At 30.9% G+C, this 24,128-nt stretch overlaps 14 protein-coding genes across 17 annotated transcripts; 5 read left to right on the plus strand and 9 right to left on the minus strand.

The window, feature by feature from the left end:
* Positions 1–872: 872 nt before the first annotated feature.
* Positions 873–2,642, minus strand: LOC124493280 (uncharacterized). The gene is made up of 2 exons (XM_047056351.2): positions 2,428–2,642; positions 873–2,360 (listed from the first exon to the last, which is right to left on the minus strand). Exons 1-2 carry the CDS (start codon positions 2,569–2,571, stop codon positions 1,110–1,112), a joined length of 1,395 nt encoding a protein of 464 aa, XP_046912307.2. The 5' UTR covers positions 2,572–2,642; the 3' UTR covers positions 873–1,109.
* A 217-nt stretch (positions 2,643–2,859) lies between these two features.
* Positions 2,860–3,598, minus strand: LOC124493305 (magnesium-dependent phosphatase 1). Its single transcript, XM_047056375.1, has one exon. The coding sequence runs from the start codon at positions 3,504–3,506 to the stop codon at positions 2,940–2,942; it is 567 nt and encodes a 188-aa protein (XP_046912331.1). The 5' UTR covers positions 3,507–3,598; the 3' UTR covers positions 2,860–2,939.
* Positions 3,599–3,649: 51 nt separating this feature from the next.
* LOC124493764 (serine/threonine-protein kinase ULK3-like) lies at positions 3,650–5,572 on the plus strand. The gene is made up of 2 exons (XM_047056867.2): positions 3,650–3,899; positions 3,960–5,572. Exons 1-2 carry the CDS (start codon positions 3,726–3,728, stop codon positions 5,547–5,549), a joined length of 1,764 nt encoding a protein of 587 aa, XP_046912823.2. The 5' UTR covers positions 3,650–3,725; the 3' UTR covers positions 5,550–5,572.
* A 99-nt stretch (positions 5,573–5,671) lies between these two features.
* On the plus strand, positions 5,672–6,540 carry Dhfr (dihydrofolate reductase). The gene has a single exon (XM_047056373.2). It carries the CDS (start codon positions 5,792–5,794, stop codon positions 6,404–6,406), a length of 615 nt encoding a protein of 204 aa, XP_046912329.1. The 5' UTR covers positions 5,672–5,791; the 3' UTR covers positions 6,407–6,540.
* On the minus strand, positions 6,472–9,226 carry LOC124493263 (uncharacterized). The gene is made up of 2 exons (XM_075731971.1): positions 7,284–9,226; positions 6,472–7,210 (listed from the first exon to the last, which is right to left on the minus strand). The coding sequence occupies exons 1-2, from the start codon at positions 9,115–9,117 to the stop codon at positions 6,558–6,560; spliced, it is 2,487 nt and encodes an 828-aa protein (XP_075588086.1). The 5' UTR covers positions 9,118–9,226; the 3' UTR covers positions 6,472–6,557.
* On the minus strand, positions 9,150–9,712 carry LOC142597601 (uncharacterized). Its single transcript, XM_075731955.1, has 2 exons — positions 9,207–9,712; positions 9,150–9,153 (listed from the first exon to the last, which is right to left on the minus strand). Exons 1-2 carry the CDS (start codon positions 9,710–9,712, stop codon positions 9,150–9,152), a joined length of 510 nt encoding a protein of 169 aa, XP_075588070.1.
* A 70-nt stretch (positions 9,713–9,782) lies between these two features.
* LOC124493286 (uncharacterized) lies at positions 9,783–11,935 on the minus strand. The gene is made up of 2 exons (XM_047056357.2): positions 11,797–11,935; positions 9,783–11,679 (listed from the first exon to the last, which is right to left on the minus strand). The coding sequence occupies exons 1-2, from the start codon at positions 11,824–11,826 to the stop codon at positions 10,681–10,683; spliced, it is 1,029 nt and encodes a 342-aa protein (XP_046912313.2). The 5' UTR covers positions 11,827–11,935; the 3' UTR covers positions 9,783–10,680.
* A 314-nt stretch (positions 11,936–12,249) lies between these two features.
* On the plus strand, positions 12,250–13,633 carry Hpf1 (Histone PARylation factor 1). The gene has a single exon (XM_047056348.2). The coding sequence runs from the start codon at positions 12,250–12,252 to the stop codon at positions 13,507–13,509; it is 1,260 nt and encodes a 419-aa protein (XP_046912304.1). The 3' UTR covers positions 13,510–13,633.
* LOC124493308 (uncharacterized) lies at positions 13,534–14,682 on the minus strand. Its single transcript, XM_047056379.2, has 2 exons — positions 14,442–14,682; positions 13,534–14,376 (listed from the first exon to the last, which is right to left on the minus strand). The coding sequence occupies exons 1-2, from the start codon at positions 14,582–14,584 to the stop codon at positions 14,019–14,021; spliced, it is 501 nt and encodes a 166-aa protein (XP_046912335.1). The 5' UTR covers positions 14,585–14,682; the 3' UTR covers positions 13,534–14,018.
* A 66-nt stretch (positions 14,683–14,748) lies between these two features.
* LOC124493267 (TBC1 domain family member 5) lies at positions 14,749–17,722 on the minus strand. 2 transcript variants are annotated; one of them, XM_047056339.2, is made up of 5 exons: positions 16,881–17,722; positions 16,726–16,822; positions 16,505–16,666; positions 16,183–16,442; positions 14,749–16,102 (listed from the first exon to the last, which is right to left on the minus strand). In XM_047056339.2, exons 1-5 carry the CDS (start codon positions 17,060–17,062, stop codon positions 15,013–15,015), a joined length of 1,791 nt encoding a protein of 596 aa, XP_046912295.2. In that variant the 5' UTR covers positions 17,063–17,722; the 3' UTR covers positions 14,749–15,012. The 2 variants fall into 2 exon arrangements, with proteins under 2 accessions (XP_046912295.2, XP_075588096.1); XM_075731981.1 differs by having other exon boundaries at positions 16,183–16,445; positions 16,881–17,717.
* Positions 17,723–17,909: 187 nt separating this feature from the next.
* Positions 17,910–20,573, minus strand: mRpS29 (mitochondrial ribosomal protein S29). Its single transcript, XM_047056344.2, has 2 exons — positions 20,099–20,573; positions 17,910–20,030 (listed from the first exon to the last, which is right to left on the minus strand). The coding sequence occupies exons 1-2, from the start codon at positions 20,571–20,573 to the stop codon at positions 19,126–19,128; spliced, it is 1,380 nt and encodes a 459-aa protein (XP_046912300.1). The 3' UTR covers positions 17,910–19,125.
* LOC124493287 (methylmalonic aciduria type A protein, mitochondrial) lies at positions 18,043–19,118 on the plus strand. The gene has a single exon (XM_047056358.2). It carries the CDS (start codon positions 18,043–18,045, stop codon positions 19,036–19,038), a length of 996 nt encoding a protein of 331 aa, XP_046912314.1. The 3' UTR covers positions 19,039–19,118.
* On the plus strand, positions 20,559–22,216 carry Gmer (GDP-L-fucose synthase-like protein). 2 transcript variants are annotated; one of them, XM_047056356.2, is made up of 3 exons: positions 20,559–20,786; positions 20,959–21,703; positions 21,763–22,216. In XM_047056356.2, exons 2-3 carry the CDS (start codon positions 21,037–21,039, stop codon positions 22,146–22,148), a joined length of 1,053 nt encoding a protein of 350 aa, XP_046912312.2. In that variant the 5' UTR covers positions 20,559–20,786; positions 20,959–21,036; the 3' UTR covers positions 22,149–22,216. The 2 variants fall into 2 exon arrangements, with proteins under 2 accessions (XP_046912312.2, XP_046912311.2); XM_047056355.2 differs by lacking the exon at positions 20,559–20,786 and having other exon boundaries at positions 20,825–21,703.
* On the minus strand, positions 22,186–24,002 carry LOC124493274 (BUB3-interacting and GLEBS motif-containing protein ZNF207). Of its 2 annotated transcripts, none has more exons than XM_047056345.2 (2): positions 23,791–24,002; positions 22,186–23,722 (listed from the first exon to the last, which is right to left on the minus strand). In XM_047056345.2, exons 1-2 carry the CDS (start codon positions 23,829–23,831, stop codon positions 22,399–22,401), a joined length of 1,365 nt encoding a protein of 454 aa, XP_046912301.2. In that variant the 5' UTR covers positions 23,832–24,002; the 3' UTR covers positions 22,186–22,398. The 2 variants fall into 2 exon arrangements, with proteins under 2 accessions (XP_046912301.2, XP_075588102.1); XM_075731987.1 differs by having other exon boundaries at positions 23,797–23,986.
* Positions 24,003–24,128: the final 126 nt, after the last annotated feature.

Raw genomic sequence — 24,128 nt, forward strand, 5'->3', positions numbered from 1 at the left:
TTTTTTACAAATTGTTTGTGGTTCTGATTCACATTAAAGATTTCATGGAAAATGTGAAAAACAAGAAGAAATGACACACACACACACAGACACACGTTTCAATGATAATTTTGAACGTGATTTTTTTTTTTGTTTCGTTTCATTAAATGTACAAAATTAATCACCTTGGCTGTTTGTTCTGTGGTCGAATCAATTATCAATCAATCATCATCATCTTGTATTCATGTTTTTTTGTTGTTGTTGTTGCATTATTACTGCATGTTGTTTCAATTAAAATGTATTGATAAACGGAGGAAAAAAAATACCATCATATCAGCCATTTTGGATCATTTTCGAATCAATGAAATTATGTGAACACGACGACGACGACGACGACAATTTCAATGTTATGATCAACAGCAACACACACACATCGATTGATGAATCGTTCATGTTTTTTTTGTGTGTGTGTGTGTGTGTGTCTGTGTTTGTCTCAATCTTTAATGGGGTTTTTTTTCTGTTTCACGAGAAAAAAAAATGCTACACTTTTTTTTTGCAAATGAAAAAAAAGAGAAAATTATTGATAAAAAAAAACTTGATTTTTTTTTTTTTTGACAATGATGTGGACTGGCAAAAAAATTTTACGCCATTGAATGAAAGAGGCAAACATGATTTTTTTAAAAAAAAATTGTCGTTCAATTGATTGATGATTGATTGGTAATTTTCTTAACTATTAAATATATCCTAATCTATAACACTTGCCAATACCACCTCGATTGAAATCTCGAACACATACACATTTTGAATGGGAATTTTTTTTTTTTGCTGACCAAACAATCAATGTGTGGATGTTTGGTAATAATAATTGTTTTTTGAATATTCATTCATATTCATATGTATATTATATATATAGTTTTATTATTCGAAATTATTTTTTTTTTATATATCAAATTAATGAATGGCAAAATGTTGAAAAAATTTGTTTATATGTGTGTTATGTGTTATTGTAATCAACATATTAATTTCAATGATATTGCGAAGAAACAAAAAAAAACTGGAATTTTTGGGAATTTTCATTAAACAAAAATCAAGATTAACATTGAAAATTGAACATTATTGATATATGGCCATTAATTTGTATGTTTGCGTAGATGTCGTATGAGAAGGAAAGATCGAGTGAATTTAGAATCACAGTATTGACATTGAAATGAGTTGATTATATCATCTGGATGATTTGCACGACGATGGCGTAATAAAGCACTAGAATTAGTGTAAGCCAATTCACATTTTTGACATTTGTATGGCCGTTCACCTGTATGCGAACGACGATGGTAAACAAGTGCATTTTTATGGTGAGTGGCATATTCACATCGATTACATTTGAAGGAAGGTTCCACTCCATCATGTATACGACGATGTATGATGAAAGAACTTTTATGAATAGTAACGTAGTGACATTGGTTACATTTGAATGGGAAATCGCCATTATGGGTACGACGATGAAGGACGAGATAATCTTTCTGAGTAAAAAATGAATCACATATATCACATTTGAATAAATCACCTGTATGTATATTAAGATGTCGGTCAAGACTAAATTTTCGTGTGAATCGAGCACCACAAATTGTACAAATATATTTATTAGCCGCTTTATGTGTCTTCATATGAATATCAAGATTATGTTGAGTATTGAATCGATATGAACATTTTGGGCAAGGAAATTTTTTATCTTCATCCATTATTTGCGTTGTGATTGAATTTTCATTCGATAAGGATGATGATGATGAATTCTGTACATCTGAATGACTTTCGATTGAATGAACAGAATTATCGTTGTTAATTATGGAAAATGGAATTTCATCGATCAAGGAATATTGTCCCATTAAATCATCATCATCATCACTAATAGTGATTATAGAATCGTCAGAAATGGTAGATTTGATTTGATTAAGTGATACAGATTGATTAGCTGAATCAAATGTTTTTATCGATGACGAAATCTCATTCAAACTGTTATAATTGGCATTATAATAATCGTGATCAATAGACACAACATTTGATTGAGTAGATGTTCCATGTTCAACCTGACTATTGAATGATTGTCGTCTTTGTTGGTGGATGAAATTCTTTGTCAAAGATTCAAATTGTCTCAAGAACTTATCAAATTTAGATTCGAATTTATCAAAACGTTTTCCCATTTCAATCACTGATATGAATTTTTCATCACATTTATCATATTCGTTTGCTTTATCCATTTTGATCGACGATTCGAATTGTTTTGAGCAATTGACAAATTTTCTTTCAATACGTTTTTCCATTTCAATGAATTTTGTTAGTAAATATTGATAACCATCATTACTATGATCATGAGATTTGGATGTCTAGATGAGTAAAAAAAAGTCAAAAAAAAAAAATCAAATCGAAATTGGAAAATTATGAATATTGTACCTGTTGAGCTACATTAGTATTTTCATTCGTATTTGTATGGTTTGCTAATCCACCATTTTTCTGTTGTTGATTTTCATTAAGAATTTGATGACTTGATAATGATAATGATGTTGGTACAATAAGAAACGGACGAAGAATCATCATGATGAAATTGGTATTTCAACAATCGACAACAAAAAAAAGACGCAAAAAAGAATGAAATGAAATGTGAAATGACAACTATACACTATGAGCAAAAGTTTCGAAATCATTTGAACCACCACCATGTGAACATTCATAAATGTTTTTAGGGTAAAATAGGCGCGCTCACACACACACAAAACGCCATCTTGTGTGGCGGTGAAGAAAAGTCTATTCATTTTTTTTTTGATGAATTGAAATATGATAAAAACAATGAAAACGATTTTTGTTCACAAAAAAAAATTGAACATATAAATGAAAAGTACTTTTTATTTTATTGGTCAAATTTAAAAACCCTTTCTAATCAATAAGTAGCTAATTTCAATCAATTATCATGATGATGATGATGAATTTCGTTTGATGGCAAAATTTTCCAATGATTCACGTACAATTTTTTCCGTTGCACCTGTTTCATTATTGACAAGTATGGCATCAACACCTAATGTACTAACATCGTTTATATTACGTTGTTCATCATCAAAAAATATCATTCTATCAAAATCGATGCCAGATTCTTTGTTAATTCTTTCGAAATGTTTTATTTTTTCACCTGGATATATATGATAATAATTGATGTATTTATGCCAATCAAACAAATCAATTAAACGATATGCACCGGTTGGATATTTCGTTCTTGATGCCACCGCAATTTGAATGCCTTTTTCTTGTAGTAATTCAAATATACGTGGAAAATCCGGAAAATGTCTAATTTCTTTACCATGAACATCGATTAATTGTCCTTCATGATAGAAATATGGTGGTGTGTATTGAAATCCATCAATACCGAATGGCCAAACAGTATGATCCAAATCAAATATAGCTAAACGTGGTAATGTAATTCTTGATGTCGAATTATTATTAGCAACATTTTTGGCTACAGTACAAAACAATCGATTCATTTCATATATGAAAAAAAAGTGGTCGAAATTCGTTGATTCTGTTCATATGGTAAACAAATAAATTTTGACTTTTGGAATTTTTTCCGGAAAATTCATCATTCATTTTAATGTGTAGAACGAAAGAAATTTCCAAGAAAGTAAACAATGTATATTGTTTGTGTGTGTATTATTTTTGTTGTCATTTTTTGTTAAAATGTAGTTTTTGTTTTTCATTAATTTATGATGGATCCTAAATCAAATAATAATGCAATAATAAATACTACGACCAATGTGATAATAAATTCTTCTTCTAGTCCAAATTCTTCATTACCACCACCAAAAGTTGATGGTTATCGATTGAATCATTTAATTGGTAAAGGATCATATGGACATGTTTTTCGTGCTGAAAAAAAGGTTTGAAAACATTGAAAATCAAATAATTTTTTTTTTTGTAAATTTTATTTTCATTCGTAGATTTCGCATGAAGTTGTGGCCATTAAATGTGTACCACTTAAATCGTTATCGAAAAATTCTCGTGACAATATTATAAATGAGATATCGATATTGAAAAAATTGAAACATGAGTTCATCGTACAAATGCTCGATTTTCAATGGGACAAAGCATTTGTCTATATGATATTTGAATTTTGTCCCAGTGGTGAACTGGCATCGATTATTCGCCTGAAACGAAATTTTCCAGAAGAAATTGTTCAACATTTTTTACAACAATTAGCTTCAGCCATGAAATATCTTCGTGATAATGATGTTGCACATTTGGATCTAAAACCACAAAACATTCTCATTACCGGTATACAATTTGTTACATTGTTAAATGGTTTAAATTCATTTAAAGTTTGGCGTCAAGTAATACTCAAAATTGCTGATTTTGGATTCGCACAATATCTAAGCAATGATGAAAGTGTCAATTCATTACGCGGTTCTCCACTGTATATGGCACCGGAAATATTTAAAAAACATGAATATGATGCTCGTGTTGATCTTTGGTCAATCGGTATTATCCTGTACGAATGTTTATTTGGTCGAACACCATTACATGGAATGACAACGGCAGAAATCACACATGCTTATCAAAGAAATCAAGTTCATATTGAATTTCCTAAAAATAGATTATCACAACTTTGTTATGATCTTCTTGGTGGACTACTTAAAATTGATCCAAAAATGCGTATATCGTTCAGTAATTTTTTCACACATCCATTCATAGATCTCGAACATATGCCAATGGCCGATTCATTTGAAAAGGCACGTAATATCATCTCGAAAGCAATGGATTTTGAAACCAAAGGCGAATATAAATCAGCTTTTTATAATTTTCGTGATGCCTTATTATATCTGATGCCTTTATATCGATGGGGATTGCCTACACAACCATATTCAGCCAAAAAACGTGAACAACTTAGACAAATGATTGTTGAAAATATGGAAAAAGCTGAAGAATTGCAACAAAAATGTGGCATTGTCAATATTAATCCGAAATTATTACAAGAAATTCAATCAATCTATAATCGTATAGATCGTGCACGTGATCTTGCTTCTAAAGATCTTTATTCACAATCATTGGATGAATTTGAATTGGCTTTTGATCAATCGTTTAAAATTATGAAAGAAAATGATCAAAAAATACGAAATGAATTTTTCGGTGAAATCAGTGAATGGATGACAGAAGCGGAAATAGTAAAAGATAAATATTTAACAGAACAACAAATTAAACAACAATTGCCGAAAAAAATTGGTGAAAAAATTACCGTCGCGCAGGAAGCTATTGAACTTTACAATCATCACAACGACAAAACACCACCACCATCGTCTGTTCAAAAGCCAGATTGGTATCTAAAGCTAAAAGAACCTCCAAAATCAAATTCTTCGGGCCATTCCAAATTATTGATACATAATGTTGATCATAAAAAAGTTGACGATAAAAAATTGGATAATAATTTGAATTTAGCCAAAATGAAAAATGAAAATAATGATAATGGTGGTGATGATGATGATGATGATGATGATGATGATAATAATAATGATCCACTTTGTTCAATTCAATAATTTTTCAATTAATAGTTTTTACATTTTAAAATTTTTTGTTTTGTCTATTTTTCACAAAAAGATTTCGAATAATGAAATTGGCGCGATGCGATAAAATTCGAATGTTCTATTTTGACATTTGTGGTCGTTTATCCTGTAAATAGACGTGTGATATAAAAGCACGTTTTAATTTATTTTTAGATTTAGATTTAGTTTTTTTCCAAGTTCTTGTACCTGTTGGGAGTAAAACAACCAAAATTTTTATGATGACCAAAAAAATTGCATTAGTAGCTGCTTGTTGCCGTTCAAATGGTATCGGTAAAGATGGTAACCTGCCATGGCGATTGAGATCTGAAATGGATTTTTTTACACGAATCACATCGACCGTTTTGGATTCGGCTCCAGGTTTGGCTGGTGATGAACAAGTGAAAAAGAATGCCGTCATAATGGGTACACGTACATACATGTCGATTCCGCCATCATTTCGGCCATTAAAAAATCGTGTCAATGTTGTGCTTAGTCGAACAATCAACGAAGCACCGGCTGGTGTTGAATTTCTATTTCGTAGCCTTGATGAAGCCGTGAAAAAATTATCAGAAATGCCAAATATTGATCAATTATACGTAATTGGTGGTTCTGAAGTATACAATGAATCTGTGGCTCGTTCAGATTGTGATTTAATTTTTCTCACCAAAATCGATGCTGATTTTGATTGTGATCGTTTTTTTCCGTCAATCGATCTTGATCAATATGAAGATATTACGGATGAAAAATTGTTGGAAAAATATCGTCATATTATCGATAAATATGACATACCATTGGATGTTCAAAAGGAGAATGGCCTTTCATTTCGTTATCATTTATATAAACGTAAATAAAACTTGAATACAACCATACTACTTCGATCTGGTGATTTTTAAATTCACAAAGAAAATTTTAACCATTTTTGCCAAACAAACAAAAAAATTATTTTTATTTTCAATGAATAAAATTTCGTCTTTTTTTCTCTCAATTTCTCTCTCTCAATCATTAAATTTCAATTCGTCTGATTACAAAATGATGATCACAACCAAGGCCAGGTATATAGACATTAGATCGTTTCATTGATTCATGAAATTGTAGAATTTTTTTAGCACGATGTTTACGTGATTCAAATGGATTCGATTTGATCATGATCAATGTGAATGCCACCATATGATAGAAAATACATTGTATAATTAACATTATTATACAAAAATTGAAATGTTCATCATGATGGATACGTAATTGATAAAGTGTTATTTGTATTTCTTTTTCATGGCAACGATTAAAACCATATTGTAATAATGCCATACTTTCAATTATAAATCGAGCTGGTGATAATAATGATAGAAATTGATAAAAATAATGTAATTGTCCAATCGGTGTTGCTGTATTACCCAATAATACGCATAACACAACTACACCTGGAATGGTAATGACCAGAATGGTAAGTTCACCAGTGGTTAAAATTGCTAATAAATTTCCAATGCCTTGTGTGCTTATTATACCCAATACTAGAATGATGAATAACCACAAATAAATACCTGGCAGTATTTCTTCATATATATCAATCATATAAACTAATATTGATATCATGGTTAATATTAGCATCCATTCAAGTGTGATTCGAGGCAAATAGAATGCACCGGTACTATACCAACCTGTTGATGTTGATTAAATTTTTTTTAACAAAAAAAGAAATTGTAATTTACATTGTAATCATTTTGAACTTACCATTACGAAATTCATTCCAAAAATATATTATATCTTTTGAGAATAAAAATGATGCTTGAATCAAAAATATCGAGATACAAATATTTGCAAAGGCAATAATATAACGGAATGATATTTCAAGATTGAAAACTTCATCATCATCTTCTTGTGTTCGATTACAAGTAGTATTAAGATCATCTTCTGGATTGAAACATCCATCCGTATAGATCATTTGACGATCAAACATGAATATAAATAATAAACCTTGAAATATACAAAGATAACTAAATACAGCAAAAAATATCCATTGATATCCACGAACGAATGTTATATAACGAAGAATCAATATCCAACAAGATTTTAATGTAAAACGATTACGTTGTGTAGGAATACCATCGATAACGTTGACCGTATCATTGGCCATATTTTCATCTTCAGCTAGAATTTTTTCATCAATCGATCGTGATAAATCTTGAACTAGCGAATCTTTATAATTATGACATGAATATTTCATTAATCGATCAATTGGTAACAAGCGATTTTCATGAATAGAATCTAATGGTAAATTCTGTTGAATTTCTGCAGGTTTACCCGAATAAACACACACACCACCTTTGGCCAGCACATAAAGTTGATCTAACATCATCAAAATTTCTATGTTTGGTTGATGAATACTCATTATAATGGTCAGATTGTGTGTTCGTGCAAGTTTTCGTAGACAAGCTACAACAACTTCAGCTGAATTACTATCCAATCCACTTGTTGGTTCATCGATACAAATTAGATTAGGCATATGAAGACTGGTCAATTCTAATCCTAGTGCCAATCGTTTTCGTTCACCACCCGAACATTTCTGTACATATGTGTCAGCTGTATCAGCTATACCTAGTTCATTGAGAATGTTTTTAGCTATACTTTCATGATTCACAATAGATTCTTCCAAAACATTCTTCAATCTAGATGCATAGATCAAACTCTGAAGCGTTGTCAGGCCAGGCATTAAATGTCCAGAAACTTCTTGGGTCAGATAACATATTCTAGTTGGACAATATTTGGACAGATAGAATCGACTTTCTTCACTTAATCTTGTTTTCATTTGGCCATTCAATACTTTCAATAATGAAGTTTTGCCAGCACCGGATGGTCCCATCACTGCATTCAATGTACCAAAACGAAATTGACCATTCAAATTTCTTAGTATTAATTTCGTTTTTGATTTAACATCATTAACTGATCGTATTTCATAAATGGAATCCGAAGCAAACAATGTAATTGAACGCCAAGCAATCAGAATTTTACCACATGAAAATTGTTCAAATTCTATTTCTTTATCCATTTTTTGTCGTGTTATTTCATTCAAATCAATTTTCATATTTTTCATTTCCATTGAATTATTAAAATCAATTGCCAACATTTCCCGGTTTCTTGTTGATGATTCACGTCTTCTAATAGATCTTTGTAATTTAATTCGAGGAGCTGAAAAACGAATCAACATTATTAGCAAACTAGCACCACGTATAATCAATATTGCTGCCATTATTTTAATTAGATTCTTATAAATCAGATTCTGATCAATTCCATAATCAACAAGTGCATATGATAGTTCTTTCTCTGAATCACAACGATCCAAAACATAAAATGAATACATTAAACCATTTTGTGTCACAGTTGACATTAATAAATCCGATATCAATATTAACATTGGTTTTTTCATTCTTTCGATGCTAAACATTACACCATTGAATAATTGAATGGTTTGTATGGTGACAATAGTAATTAGTAACACAATTTCTTGATTATAAAACAGTGAACCGAATAAAAATCCATAACTTTGTAGATAAATATTATTCATCATTATGAATAGAAAAAAATGAAAAAAAAGAATTACTATCTAAACCGGTAGTTGGTTCGTCCAAGAATAAAAAATTTGGTTGTTGCAATGACATTAATTCCTGGGCAATGGCTACACGTTTTTGTTCGCCACCAGAACATTTTTCGAATCGATTGTCAAGAATGCTTTTGTCGAGTAAAAGTTCCTTCAATATCTGTTCAATATGTTTGTCCATTTTTGAGGCATCTTTACTGCTATTTTTGAACCGAAATGCATATTGAAGCACTTGACGAATGGTCATTTTACCGATAATCGTTTCATGTACATGTTGCTCGATCATACGAATCACTGGCGTTGGTTGTTGTTCATCATTTTGGTTGAAATAGATTCTTGAAAATGGCGAAATGCCAGTTCGTAATGTTCCATTCAAACAATTCAATAGGGTTGTTTTACCCGAACCACTTGGACCAAGAAATCCATTTAAACTTTGATGATTCAAGTGGCCATTTAATTGTTGTAAAATAATTTTTCGTTTACTATTAAACAGATTTGTATTCACTTCAAAACTGAGATTTTTCCATGCAATCGACACATTCGAACATTGATTATCGTCGTTCATGATTGTAAAATGATCAAATTTTTAACACTTTACAGCACACTATGCACAACAAAATCTATATACTGAATGGACAAAAAAAGTACAAAAAAGTTTATTTTTGTTTAAAAAAAAAATCTGAAATTATATTATATGGTATATATCAGCATAATTTTTTTTTTAAAAAATCACATGAGGTTCAGTTTTATTTAGATTTTTGTATACAAATGAAGTAATACAGTGAAAAAAAATTTCATAAAAAAGAAGAAAATGAATGATAAAATTATCAAATTATATTTATTTTGATCATTCAATGATCATAAATCGTGTTGTTCGAAATTTTCTACCCAACATACAACGACAACAACAACAACACTTTTTCAAGGTTACATTCTGATAGAAAAAAAAACAGAAATGAATATTGATGAATGAATGAATGAATTGATAAATGAGAAATATTTTTGGGGTTCTGATTTAATCAATTCAATAAAAATCTGTTTTTTTTTTTAAATTGATTTTCAATGATAATCAAGATTTTCGTCATCATCATCATCGTCATTAAGAAAAAAAAAGATGTCAAAACTTTTCGGACAGCCGGACTTGAATGAATCTTTTTTTCAAATAAATTGTTGTTTTCCTTTGAAATCAATCAAAGGTCAACAGATGATTATCAAACGACTATGACTCCACCGCTACTATCAACTGAGCTATGTCCGGTGATAATGACATCAATGACCAACATTAAGTTCTGTTAAAGTAACTATTTTTTCAACAATTGTTTCTTGTATACGAATATTTTGGCTTTTAATGTTTAATGTTGATCGATATTAACTGTGAAATGATAGAAAGTATTCAAGTTGTGTACAATGGTCACAATAAGCAAAAAAAAAGTGAAAATTATAATTAATGGACAATGGACAAATTATATTATCTATTAATAGATGAGAAATATGTTTTAGGAAGCATCCAAATAAAAATACGACCATTATTATTTAATAAGCGAAACGTCGTCGTTTGAAATTATTATTTCCACCACCACCACCACCAACATTATTGAACATATGTAATGGTTTTGATGGTTTCTCAACGACACCGAAACGATCTTGTCGTTTTTGAATATTTTCTGGTACATTACTATTGATGAAAATTTTATTTGATGATACATCAGCAGCAGTAGTAGTAGCTACGTTTCCACTGAATCGTTGTTTTCGTCGTTCTAAAAGTTCACGTTCATTCAATGTTTTAGCTTTATTCGATACAACTTCACCAAAACGGTGGATACGTTTTAATAATTTTCCTTCGTCGGTTGGTTCGATCAATTTTTTTACAGATGAATCTTGAACACCGAATCTTTCAACACGATTCACTATTTTTGGATCAGCAAATTTCAGTTGCCTCAATCGTTTACGTTCTTCTGATGTTAATGGTGCAGATGATATTTTTGTTGCCATTTGTTTCAATGATGGTATCGATGTTGTTGGTTTTGCTGCAACAGCGATGGGATTTTTTGTTGTTGTTGCAGCTGCAGCTGCTGGTGTCGATGATGATTGTTTAATCATTGTATTGGATTTTTGTTTACTTTCGTTGATTATTGATGTATTAGCAACGGTGCTCGATGTTTGGTTGTCGCTAAGCAATAAATCTTCATTCGGTATTTTATCAATTAATTCTGAATTTGATGTTTCATCATCATCAACATCATCAACAACATCATCATCGTCATCGCCACCAAGTATAGCATCTTCATCAATCTCATTATTATGTTGATTCGATATTGATTTCGATACGTTCGTTTGATGATGGGATTGTTGTTGCTGTTGTGTTAATGTCGATGATGATAATGGTGTTGTTACTTGATTCAAATCAGTGGATGCTACATTAACTAATCCAGAATCCTTCATTAAAGATTGTTGTAAACGTTGAATTAAATCGGTTTTATTTCCAGTAATGGCCAAACCTCGTAATCGAAGCTGTTGTTTAAGATCGGCAACCTTAAATCAAAAACAAAGTGGAATAATCAAGAAAATTAATCATCATCATCATCATCATAATCATTAGCAAATGTATTTGCCAGGCCACAATAATCAGGCAACTTGGCGATTACGAACCTTAAGCTGAGTTAATGATGAAAAATCCATAATTGTGGTGTGGATGAATTTTTTTTTGTGATTTCTTTTGAAATGGAAAATATATGTCAGAGCGTATTATAAAACTCTATGCCAAATATACTTTTTGATTACTATAAATGAATGAATCCTTTCACTACTTAATGGGTAATATAATATGAGAATAAGATTTAGATAAATTTAGAATTGTAATATCATCACATCAAGAATAATAATGACAAACAACCAGAAACTTTCATATTATTTATTAAGCATGAAAAATGTTTGTGTGCTGGCTGGGCGGCATCTCAAGATTCTGTGAATACAGTACATGTTCATATAGTACGTGACATGTAAAAAAATTCATTCTCATAAAATTATACCGCGCACATTTCATAACACATGAATTATTTTGCTCTTTTTTTTTGTTGAATAAATTTATTATTATTCAAAATTATGAATTCTAAAAAATCTCCATGTCCATATGGTGAAAAATGTTATCGTATAAATCCTGAACATCTTGAACAATATGATCATCCAAAACGAACGAAAACGAATGACAGAAATTCAACCAAAATATTGACAGACAAAAAGACTAAAAATCCATTGATAACCAATTATTTCAAACGAACAAAACCAAATGAATCCGGCGAACTGGATGATGAACAAAAGAAAATAATCGTAAACGATCATTTGAAATCACCTAAAACTTTGTGTATTAGTAAAAAATCTTTGGATCACGATTTAATTCGAAATTTACATCAAAAACTATTTCTGACACCAATTCCTGATGAAATTTTTCTATTCTGGAATTTTTGTCAACAAATATCTTCCAAACAGCCTGAAGATGCTTTCATCGACGCATTGGGCATCAAACTTGTTGGTCCATTCGATTTACTAAACAATAAACTCAATGAAAGTCATGTTGGCAATGAAAACATTTTGACTCATTGGCGATATTTTTATGATCCACCAGAATTTCAAACGTTCGCCATTATCGATACAAATTGTCGAAATAATCATCTTAAATTGGAATCGATTTCCTGTGATTATCATCTTGGATATTTTCGTGATGATCCAACCGATCAGAAACCTTTGGTCGTTTCAAATGATTCGAAAAAATCCTGTGAAATACATGCTGAAGGTGACAATATTTTCGCTACTTTCCATACATTGCTTAGTGATAAAAGATTCAAGTTGAAAAATAATAATGATCAATACAATAATTTACGGCGAAAACTTGAAACATTTGCTGAAGAAAATCAAATCAATTTGATTGATAAAACCAAACATGAAGAAAGAAAAAAGAAGGTGAATGCACCAACATTACATCAATTCGGTATTGTTGTTCCAATGAGCGACAACAATGTTGGTTACCGTAAATTACCTATTACCGATAACAATTTAAAACGTTCATTTGAACGAATCATCAATCTTAATGATGATGAACAACGACGAAAATGTTCATCGGTAAAAGAAATTCAACATATGATAACATTGATTCAATATGCTAATGATGAAAAAGATTTTGGAATGGGCCTTGAATTCGGAATCGATCTATTCGATGCTGGTCATCAATTTTTTCATCGTTCATCCAAACATTTATTGAAACAAGCTTATGAATTACTTGATCGTAAAAATTTTGCCCAAATTATTCATATACATCTTAGCGATGATAATCGACAAAAACAGTGGCCAAATTTATCGGCCATTTAATTTTTATTATTCATTCACATTTCATTTTTATTCATTCATTTGACAATGAATTTGATGGTTGATATTTATATGATTTACGTTTATCATCACTGCCACTTATTAAAAATCTTGTTTGACATTCTAATACTTTACGTTCAAGATCATTACGTGCATAACAAATGAATGTTAATATGATGACCAATAAAATCATTGTCAATAGAAATGAAAATATAATGGCAATCTCTAATGAACATCTTGCAATCAATGATGATTGTGAACGAAATTCATCCATATTCACCACCATCATCATTCGTGTGAAAATAAATTGTGTTTTGTTTATTTTGTCAACACACACAAAAAAATTTTTTTCTTGTTTCAAATATCTACAATCGAATAGAATAGAATTTTACACAGGTTTATAAATAAATTATAAAAATTTGCCGATATATTGGTATTTTTGTTGTTGGGAATTTTCCAAATTTTCTTTTCTTGAAATTTTTTTTTTTTATTCATTTCAATATATAATTGATTTATTGTTCAGATTTTTTTCCATTTTCACTATTCGTTGTCATTATGGTGGTGGTAATCATTGGAGTTATATAGGAACTTAAATTTTGTTCCTTTAAAAATTCATATATAACAGTTCGAATTGAATGATCAATAATGCCATAAACAATCAAAAATGTAATGACGAATGTAATTGTAAAAATACGAACTTTACGTTTGAATGTTCGATATCGTTGTTTGATGCCCATATTTGCCGATGTGATTGATTGGCCAACATTTTCTGTTATAGATTTTATTGGATTTTTTGTCAATGATTTGTTGGATGATGATGAATGACCAGATGAATTTTTTTGGATTATTGGTGTCAGATTATTCTGGGAACTATATATATAAAAAAGGACAAGGCAATGATCAATGCAAGTAATGACAATTTTTTTTTTGGGTACCTCAAATTTCGAGTTATCACAAATCTCGTTGAAACCATCATCATTGAATTTTGAGTATTTATCAAATTTTGTTGCTGTAATATTATCATCACTTTTGATGAATGTTGTCGCGGTATCGAACGAATCAATTGCGGTAACAACATGTTTATTTCACGGAATTTAAAGATTTAAAGATTTGATCAAAAAATAATCATGATTTTCATTATAATCACTATATAGAATGAACGCAGTATGAATGTTTACTAAAAAAAATTTTCGAGGACAAATTTTCATAGCACATCCATTCATATATGACATGTTGGTATTATTTTTTTTCTTCAAAAAATAATTTTTTTTTATTTATTTATTATTTAAAAAATGAATGAAAATCAAAATTAAATCTCACAGTCATTTGTATTTTTGTAAGGAGAAAAAAAAATAATCAATGTCTGTTTTTGTTTGCAAAAATGGGTGAAGATAACAGAAATAATAGTAATAGTAAAAATCATAGATAACGAAATAGAAACAAAAATGGATGCCATTCATGCAGATTTTTTAATGTTTCAAAAAAAAAAAATAAAAATAAATTCATTCATAGAGCTATCGTTCCACGTAAAATGTCACGAATTTTCTTCAATTCAGCTATTGAAATCAAAACATTATCCATACTAGATTCAAAATCATGTTCCGTTGGATTCTGATCCGAATTCAGCTGTTGATTACTATTTGAATTTGATTGTTGATTATTATGTGTTGTTGAACATTGATTGACAAATTTTTGTATTATCTCCAAATGTTTGGTCATGTATCGAGCACAGAAATCAGTTTTATATTTAAGTTTTTGAATTTCTTGTGATAATTCTTGACAACAATCAACTGATGGTCGATGATTATTTCCATCATAGCCTTGTAATTTGACCAATTTATCTTCGATCCATTCGAATGAAACATTACGTAATTCATTCGATTTGGAATGTTTGGATTGTTCATAATTAGAAGAACTATTTGTCATTGTCTGATAAGATTGTATAGATTTTCCATTACCATTCATTGATGATGATGGTGGTAATCGATTTGCCATTTGTACTTTGATTGCATTTGGATTCGGCAGTACCAGTGTTGAATGTTCAATCGGTTCAGGATAATTTATTGGATCACGATAATGTAATGCTAAATGAATGACATAATGTACATCACAAACGGATGGATAACGCATCAAATGATTAAGACATTCAGCATAATCACATGGTAACAATAGGCTACGTATAACGGTTAACATTGCAGTGAAAATATAATCACAAAGTGAAAAATCATGAGCAAATATTGCATCCCAAAGCACTAGAAGATCTTGCATTTGAAATTCACGTATAAACAACAGACGCATCCAACGTATACCATAGATTTGTGGAGCAATTTTCAATTCTTTCAGATGTGTAAATAATTTTTCATCATGTCGCCGTAAAATTTGTTCGGTAATCATTTTCAATTTGATACCAATTTTTGAATAACAATTAAAATCAACATCATTCGAGAATGGTTCCATATTGACGTATTCATTTTTACGAATTGTTTTTATCGAATTATTATCATACCAGGATTCGATACGTTCCATTATATAAGCAAATAAAAAATAAGAATCATGTTCCAAATATTTGGAATCCATTAATTCTTTGATTTCTTCTCTGTTACAAGGAATTAGAAAAGAAACAAGATTACATAGTAAATTGAATTTGAACGTTGAAAAAAAATAATGAAAACTTACTCATCGAGACCATTTTCTTGAGCAAACAAAAATGATTGATGATCTGAATGGATGACAAAAATAATTGGTGCCAATATTTCATGCATTCCTTGTTTATATTCGATATGTGAATTTTCTCTGGCATAATTGAACAATATATCGACCATGATACGTTGAATTTTTTCTCCTTGAAAAAAATTTATATCCGGAAACGCACGGACAACATCCTTCTTTATTCGTGATTGCAGTTCATCGTCGGAGAAATATTGATTCCAATGGCTCTGCTCAATGATAATGATGATGATGCATAAATAAAGAATTGAAAATTTTTCAATAAACCTACCGTTTCATCTTGCGACAATGGATTATCATCGGTTTTTTCATCTGTTTGAAATTTTCGTGGATCATGACGATATTTATTTTGTAATTCTTGATATTTTGAACGCATTGAACGAATATGTTGGATACGTTCTTCGGATTTTTCTGGTAAACTTTCAAGAAATATCTAAATCATTCATAATCATCATCATCATCATCGTAAAACATAAAAAAAAGAAAACTTACACTCCAAGCAATTGAACGAAATCGATAACTTCGTAAACCACATTTTAGGGCATTTTGTTTCAATGCTTTAACATTTTCCAGTGACATGTATTCTTCACTGAAATGTAAATCAGATTCAATTATCAATACAAAATCTTTAGATAAACAAAACTTACAGATAATAATTGTTTACAATTCTTTCATCGATAGTTCTATGTTGTTGTTGTTGTTGTGGTTGTTGTAGATTATTCGATTTTATCGATTCAGATGATTGTCGTTGTTCATGATGATGTTCTTTTAATGCATCTTTTGCATTTTCAATAATGGCAAAACCATCATCATCATTTTGATTTTCCATTTTTTTTCTTATTGAATAAAGAGAAATTGATTTAACGTTGAATAATGAGATTCACTTGTTTTGTTTTATTTTCTTTTGCCAATCGTGTGATTTCAGAGTTCGATAATCGATACACACATTACAAATGTTCAGTCATGATCAATTCAAACAAACAAACGATCGATCGAATCAATCAATCGATCAATGAATCCTAAATTGCATAAATTATTATTGTACAACAATAAAACAAAAAAATTCGTAATGAATCGTTGAAAAAAAAATTTTGTCAACTTGGTGAAAGACAAATACTGTTTTCACTGTTTTATTTTTACGTCGAATTTTTTCTCTATAGATCAATATAATTAATGATGATTTGAGTGAAACAATTGTTTAGCCATCATCATCATCATCATCATCATCATTATATCCCAAATAAATGGATGATGATGGGAAAATAAAAAAAAAGACAGATATTAAAGAAAGAAATGTCACTCTTTCTATCTGTTCTCAAAAACAATGTTTTCAACAACAAAAATATAAAAATAATCGATGAAATGTATGGCCAATAGTATAATATACTATACTATCATCACATAATATCGATGGTGAAGGACGATTAAATCATTCATTTCGATATACGAATGTAAAAAATTTTTCTTATTCATATATCCATTTACCATTGGATCGTGGACATCATCATCATCATCGTCATTTATATGCTCGATAATGATGATGTTCATCAATATATTGAGCATCAATATTTTTTTTTATTGGAAAAAAACCTGATTCACTTTATCTTATCTTTATTTTTTTTTTCGCTAATGAACATTCATTCTCTTTGAAATGAAATTATGTCTTATTTATATAAATAATAAATCTATTGGTGGTTTTTTTTGAATTTTACCCTTTGTCTTGATTTATCAATTGGTCCAAAACGTCAATGATTGATTAGTTTGTATTTTATTTTATTTTTTGCTCGATAACATTCAATCATCATTCAAATGAAACTTGCCATTGATTTACTTAAAAATGTCCTTCAAGGAAATCGTACAGCATTGGCACAAGCTATAACATTACTTGAATCAACATCGACTAATCGTCAATTTCTACAGAATCGTTTGGAATTTATTCGTGCATTAAATAATGCAAATTATGAGCAGAAAAAACCAACCATACGAATTGGAATATCCGGTTCACCTGGTGTAGGCAAATCAACATTTATCGAATCATTTGGAATGTTTTTAGCCGATCAATTGGACAAACGAATAGCCGTATTGGCTGTTGATCCTTCATCGGCAATTCGTGGTGGATCAATTTTGGCTGATAAAACTCGTATGCCACGATTGACTGCACATCAGAATGCATTCATTCGACCATCACCATCAAGACTTCATTTGGGTGGTGTTACACAATCCACCGGTGAAACAATATTACTGTGTGAAACAGCCGGTTATGATGTCATTCTAATCGAAACAGTTGGTGTCGGTCAATCCGAATATGAAGTTCATCATCTTTGTGATATATTTGTTTTGTTGGTTGCACCGGCATCCGGTGATGAATTGCAAGGCATAAAAAAAGGAATAGTCGAAATGGCCAACATTATCCTAGTGACCAAACATGATGGTGATCTAATCATACCGGCAAGACGGATGCGTGGTGAAATTCGTTCAGCAACCAAATTCATCAATTACCAAGAACGTCCATCGGTATTGTGTGTGTCAGCCAAAACTAATCATGGTATCGAAGATACATGGAAAGAAATCGATACAAAAGTGAATGGAAATTTACAAGCTAAAGAACAGCGACGAAATGAACAAAAAATAGGCCTATTACGAATATCATTAATTAATGAATTATTTAGCCTATTGAATCGTACATTAGATAATGAAAATTATGAACAACGTTTACGTAATGATCCTAAATTATCTATTTATGAATTAGTACAGGAAATTATTCATCAAGATTTAGCTAATGCTTTAGGAAAAATTAAATACTAAAATCAAAATTGTTAATTGTTTTATATTATTTTTAAAAAGAAAAAGAAATATTTACAAATAAAGAATTTAAATTTTCCACTATATTCTTTAAATATCACTACAAAGATGAAAAACTTGACCAGGATTCATGCCTGATAAGAATCGTATTTCATCTTGACCTTCATCAGTTTTACTTTCAATTCGTTGAAGCCATTTACGATCTTGATAATAATCCATACAGCTATGAAATTCTTTTTCATCATATTTACCACATTCAATTGGTATGAATGGATCGAAATCTTGAAATCCTTGATCGGTTAATAAGGCTTTTGGATAATCACTAAGATGTTTAACAGTGAATGGACCCCATTGTTTGTATGTACGATCACGATCTTTTTCTTTTTTCGGTATACCAGAAATCGGCAACAATCGATATGGAACGACTAATTTTTTACAAACAGCCGCCACTATAGCACCATTCTGCCAATCTTTACGAAATAATTTTTTAAATGCACGTGCTATTGTAATATCATCAACGTTGACAAATGTTCTATCGGGAAATCGAAGTCTTGATAATTCATAAAAGGCATTCACTTTGTCCGCAACGATCAATAAGCGGCAATTACCTTGAGCTGAATTTAATTTTAATTCTTTAAGCAAAACGGCCATACAATCACTTGCATGTTTGATTCGATTAATACCATGATCGATAATCGATTGAATCGGATCACCTGGTTCAGTATGTTCACGTTGACTCCATGTATATCGATTTAATGATGTTAATTTCAATTCATCCAACAATGACATATTCTGTGCTTTAAAACTTTGTAGCCAAATAGCAGCATCAAGTGGTGTATCGATTCGTTTCGAATTGGTTGCCGATACCGTTTGTTCTTGTGGATAATTAATCCAATCGGTTGGTCGTGTACAATTCAGTAAGATGAATTTTTGCGTAAAACCATAATGAAGTATGTGATTCAATGTAAATGTTTTACCTGAACCGATTGGTCCATCTGAAAAGGTAGGAAAAAAATTCAGAAATCTATAATTCAACTAACTAACGTTGCTAATTTTTACTCACAAAGAACATAAGAATTTGGCGGTCTATTGAAATCGGTTCGTCGAAGATAATCAATCACTTCTAATGCTGGTTTTCGAATCATGATGGCCGTTTCCTGAAATATTTTTATCGTTTCTTGTTGACATTTATCGAAACCACCGAGCAAAAATAATCGATTTGCAATATCGTTTGGAATCCGATAGAAAAGGCCATGATGAAGATCATTATGTTCGGCTGGATTAGAAGTATCAGTTCGAAAAAATGCCGAACTTAAATCACGTACAGAATGATTAACATCAGAATTTGTTGTGGCAAATTTACGTCTTTGTATGACCTGTTGTGTGGTTGTCATTCGACAAAATCGAGATAATGACAATAATAATTGTAGACGATTATTCATTTTGGATTTTAAATTCGAACAAAAAAAAATAAAAATAAAATTCATAAATCGTGATTTGATGATCACATGTGAATATTTTGCTATGCGTAAATCCATTCGTATATAACGGATTCTTATACATCTACATGTGGTTTTCAAAATCAATATTGATGAGAAAAAAAAATCATCGTTCAATCGAAAATAATCAGATTTTCATTCAATCTACCATTGTTGCTATCAATCAATCAATGAACATTTTAAAACAGTACCAGTAAGGGTCAAACTCTTGTAATCTTGTTCAAATAATAAACCAAATTATTATTATAAATAGTAAGTTTTTCTAAGTGATAAGAAAAAAAAATCAATCCATAAATCATGGCAACGAAACGAAAAAAAACCGGTTTCTTGTTGTTTATCATGATTTATCGTTGATTGCAATTTTTTTGTTGTTCATCCAAATTTATACTTTTTCAAGGATAATTTTTTTTTCGTTTCGTTTCAGTTCATTTTTTCAATCAAATTCCATCATCAAAATTCATCATTATCAATCAGCAAAGTGTTTGAGATACAGCAGTACCTGATGGCAAGTGGACAAATGGCAAACGAACAAATTGTTCTTGTTACCGGTGGTTCCGGTCTTGTTGGCCAAGCAATCCGTACTATAGTTGAACAAGAATCGAAAGCTGAATATTCATCAAAATATCAATTCATATTTGTAAGCACTAAAGATGGTGATCTTTCCAATGTGGATGAAGCACGGCAAATATTTGAAAAATATCGACCCAATTATGTTATACATCTGGCAGCAATGGTTGGTGGTCTTTTCCGTAATCTAAAATATAATCTGGAATTTCTTCGAACTAATTTGGCCATTAATGATAACGTACTATTGTTGTCCAAAGAATTTCGTGTACGAAAATGTGTTTCCTGTCTATCCACTTGTATATTCCCGGATAAAACAACATATCCGATTGATGAAACAATGGTACATTTAGGACCACCACATCATTCGAATTTTGGTTATTCATATGCAAAACGAATGATTGATATATTGAATCATGCATATTCGGATCATTTTAAAAATAATTCCAGCGATTATGGTGGTTCGGATAATTTGCCAATTTTTACATCAATCATACCAACAAATGTTTATGGACCGTATGATAATTTCAATCTTGAAGATTCACATGTTATACCGGGATTAATTTACAAAGCTTACAATGCCGTACAAGATGCTAAATTGAAAAGTAATTTTTATTCAATTGAAATTGAGAAAAAATTTTATATTTTATTCAATTTATTACAGATTCAAATACAGCAAAATTATTGGTATTCGGTAGTGGTCGACCACGACGTCAATTTATCTATTCACTAGATTTGGCTAAATTGATTCTATGGACATTGGAAAATTACAATGAAATTGAACCAATTATTTTGAGTGTTGATGAAAATGATGAAATTAGTATTGGTGATGCAGCCAAAATGGTTGCCGATACATTCAATAGATCATATCCGGACATCAGAATGGAAATTCAATTCGATACTAATTATAGTGATGGACAATTTAAAAAAACGGCTAGTAATTCGAAATTGAGACGATATTTACCTGGATTTTGTTTCACATCAATGTCTGATGGTATACGTGATACGGTTCGTTGGTTCATCACCAATTATGATGTGGCTAGAAAGTGAATTTGATTTGATTTATTACCATTTGAAATATAAATGATTTTATTAAAAAAAAATTTATTTCACGCTAATATTATATAAACTTAGAAATCAAATTTCTTGGGACATATATGAATAATTATCATTAATGTGAAATGTATAAAAAAAAATCGAAATTTTTTTTCAAAATTAAAAACGATGACAAATAACATCCATCTAAATCAATCAGATTGAGATCTGAAGTCATCCACCTCCGTAGGTTTTTTTTATCTTGTCAATATGCTGTTCGATGAAAATTTTGTGATGTTGGTGCTGGTAATGGTGGGGGTGGCGGTAAATATTGTGATGTTGGTACCATTGGAAGAGGTGGTGGTGGTGGAACCGGCATTTGATAACGAATTGGTGGTGGCGGCGGTGGTGGTAGAACAGGTTGAGAAGGAAGACCACCAGCCAATGATGTTGGTATTGGTGGTGGTGGTGGATATAACATTGACGGATTTGCGGGAATAGATTGAACATTTATGGATGGGTGTATCTGAGGAGGAGCTATTGAAGTTTGCGGATATGAAGGCTGTGTTTGTATAGGTATTGGTTGTGATGTCGTTGTTGAAGTCGATGTGGATGACGAAGTTGATAATGATGTTGATTGTGAATGGAAATATTGTTCCAGATTTAAATGTCGATAACGAGGTATTTTGGCCCGTAATTCTTCTAATGAAAGATCTTCTTCAGGATGTATAATCCGACTTGTGGCTGTTGTTGTGACTATTTTATTGACCACCGTTGTAGATGTCGAAGTAGTACCTGTAGCAGTAGTTGACGTTGAAGTTGCTAATGCTGGTGCCGTAAGTTGTGATTGTGTGACCAAAACTGATGGAAACAAAGGCTTCGGTATTTCAGCCGCCGATGTAGTTGGCTGTGTTGGAAGTGGTGGTGGTTGAGGCAAAACCGCTAAAGCAACTGTAGTTGATGGCATTGATGGTGGTGGTTGAGTTGGATTTTGCATCAACGGATGATGAGGAATTCCCGGTGGTGGTGGTGGTGGATGAGCTCCAATAGGAAATCCTGGTGGTAATGGTGGATGATGATGAGGCCCAGGTGGCATGCCAACCGGATGCATTAGATGAGGAAATCGTGGATGAGGATGACCCGAAGCAGCGTATGGCATTACACCCGGTGGTACCATACCGGGGGGTAGATAAGGTACACCAGAAGCACCAGCTGTTGGCATCGGCATCGGAAGTACAGCAGTTCCGGCTGTCACTGGTGCTGAAAGTATCGGTACTTTCGGTATTATCGAAGGTTTAGGCGGAACAGAATCTGTTGACGATACATATTCTCCATTTCCTTTGGATTTTTCATGTTGACGAAGATCAGCTTCAGGTATGCCTTCCATACCATAAATTTCGATATCAACATTATTACGATTGGGTAATGCATTTGGAATTTTATCGATTGTTTCCTTATGTACTTGCATACAATGAATAGCCAAACCGGGCCCGGTATATAATTTCTTATGACAAGTATGACATTTAAAATGTTTGGCTTTTTGATGTTGAATCAGAATTTTTTCATCATCAAATTCACGATTACAATACCTGAAAACAATCATTAGAATGATGAAACTGGAACTTTGAATAAAAATAAAAAATGTGTTCACACTTACCAACACCATGGTTTTGAAGGTTTCTTCTTTTTTCGGCCCATTTTTCTTTTTATATATTATTGATTGATATATAATATTGATGTTTTCGTTATAAAATGATTAATCCAATTCTTTAGAATTTTATGGATCGAAAATTTTTCAAAAACAAAAATAAACAAATGAATCAATGATGCGACAATATAACCAATAACAATGAATAAAAATACTAGCAAAGAATAATCGAGCATCAATCGGTTCGGCTATAACGACTCTATGTGGTTTATAATAACAAAATAACCGAAAAACGTGGCTGAGTTTTTTTTCCTATTGTAAATTCTTTGTATTGGTTGTAAATATAT

The sequence above is a fragment of the Dermatophagoides farinae genome, chromosome 6 (assembly GCF_024713945.1).
Source record: "Dermatophagoides farinae isolate YC_2012a chromosome 6, ASM2471394v1, whole genome shotgun sequence".
NCBI lineage: Eukaryota > Metazoa > Arthropoda > Arachnida > Sarcoptiformes > Pyroglyphidae > Dermatophagoides > Dermatophagoides farinae.

Coding starts and splice junctions, on each gene's coding strand:
- LOC124493280 (XM_047056351.2), bottom strand. CDS start 2,571: ATGATGATTCTTCGTCCGTTTCTTATTGTACCAACATCATTATCATTA. Junction 2,361..2,427: donor ATACTAATGTAGCTCAACAG/GTACAATATTCA, acceptor TTACTCATCTAG/ACATCCAAATCTCATGATCA.
- LOC124493305 (XM_047056375.1), bottom strand. CDS start 3,506: ATGAATCGATTGTTTTGTACTGTAGCCAAAAATGTTGCTAATAATAAT.
- LOC124493764 (XM_047056867.2), top strand. CDS start 3,726: ATGATGGATCCTAAATCAAATAATAATGCAATAATAAATACTACGACC. Junction 3,900..3,959: donor TTTTTCGTGCTGAAAAAAAG/GTTTGAAAACAT, acceptor TTTCATTCGTAG/ATTTCGCATGAAGTTGTGGC.
- Dhfr (XM_047056373.2), top strand. CDS start 5,792: ATGATGACCAAAAAAATTGCATTAGTAGCTGCTTGTTGCCGTTCAAAT.
- LOC124493263 (XM_075731971.1), bottom strand. CDS start 9,117: ATGATGAATAATATTTATCTACAAAGTTATGGATTTTTATTCGGTTCA. Junction 7,211..7,283: donor TTGGAATGAATTTCGTAATG/GTAAGTTCAAAA, acceptor CAACATCAACAG/GTTGGTATAGTACCGGTGCA.
- LOC142597601 (XM_075731955.1), bottom strand. CDS start 9,712: ATGAACGACGATAATCAATGTTCGAATGTGTCGATTGCATGGAAAAAT.
- LOC124493286 (XM_047056357.2), bottom strand. CDS start 11,826: ATGGATTTTTCATCATTAACTCAGCTTAAG. Junction 11,680..11,796: donor CATCATTAACTCAGCTTAAG/GTTCGTAATCGC, acceptor TTTTGATTTAAG/GTTGCCGATCTTAAACAACA.
- Hpf1 (XM_047056348.2), top strand. CDS start 12,250: ATGAATTCTAAAAAATCTCCATGTCCATATGGTGAAAAATGTTATCGT.
- LOC124493308 (XM_047056379.2), bottom strand. CDS start 14,584: ATGTTGTTACCGCAATTGATTCGTTCGATACCGCGACAACATTCATCA. Junction 14,377..14,441: donor GTGATAACTCGAAATTTGAG/GTACCCAAAAAA, acceptor TTATATATATAG/TTCCCAGAATAATCTGACAC.
- LOC124493267 (XM_075731981.1), bottom strand. CDS start 17,062: ATGGAAAATCAAAATGATGATGATGGTTTTGCCATTATTGAAAATGCA. Junction 16,823..16,880: donor ATTGTAAACAATTATTATCT/GTAAGTTTTGTT, acceptor TTTACATTTCAG/TGAAGAATACATGTCACTGG. Junction 16,667..16,725: donor TTCGTTCAATTGCTTGGAGT/GTAAGTTTTCTT, acceptor TGAATGATTTAG/ATATTTCTTGAAAGTTTACC.
- LOC124493287 (XM_047056358.2), top strand. CDS start 18,043: ATGAAACTTGCCATTGATTTACTTAAAAATGTCCTTCAAGGAAATCGT.
- mRpS29 (XM_047056344.2), bottom strand. CDS start 20,573: ATGGATTTACGCATAGCAAAATATTCACATGTGATCATCAAATCACGA. Junction 20,031..20,098: donor GCCAAATTCTTATGTTCTTT/GTGAGTAAAAAT, acceptor CTACCTTTTCAG/ATGGACCAATCGGTTCAGGT.
- Gmer (XM_047056356.2), top strand. CDS start 21,037: ATGGCAAGTGGACAAATGGCAAACGAACAAATTGTTCTTGTTACCGGT. Junction 21,704..21,762: donor ACAAGATGCTAAATTGAAAA/GTAATTTTTATT, acceptor AATTTATTACAG/ATTCAAATACAGCAAAATTA.
- LOC124493274 (XM_047056345.2), bottom strand. CDS start 23,831: ATGGGCCGAAAAAAGAAGAAACCTTCAAAACCATGGTGTTG. Junction 23,723..23,790: donor CCTTCAAAACCATGGTGTTG/GTAAGTGTGAAC, acceptor GATTGTTTTCAG/GTATTGTAATCGTGAATTTG.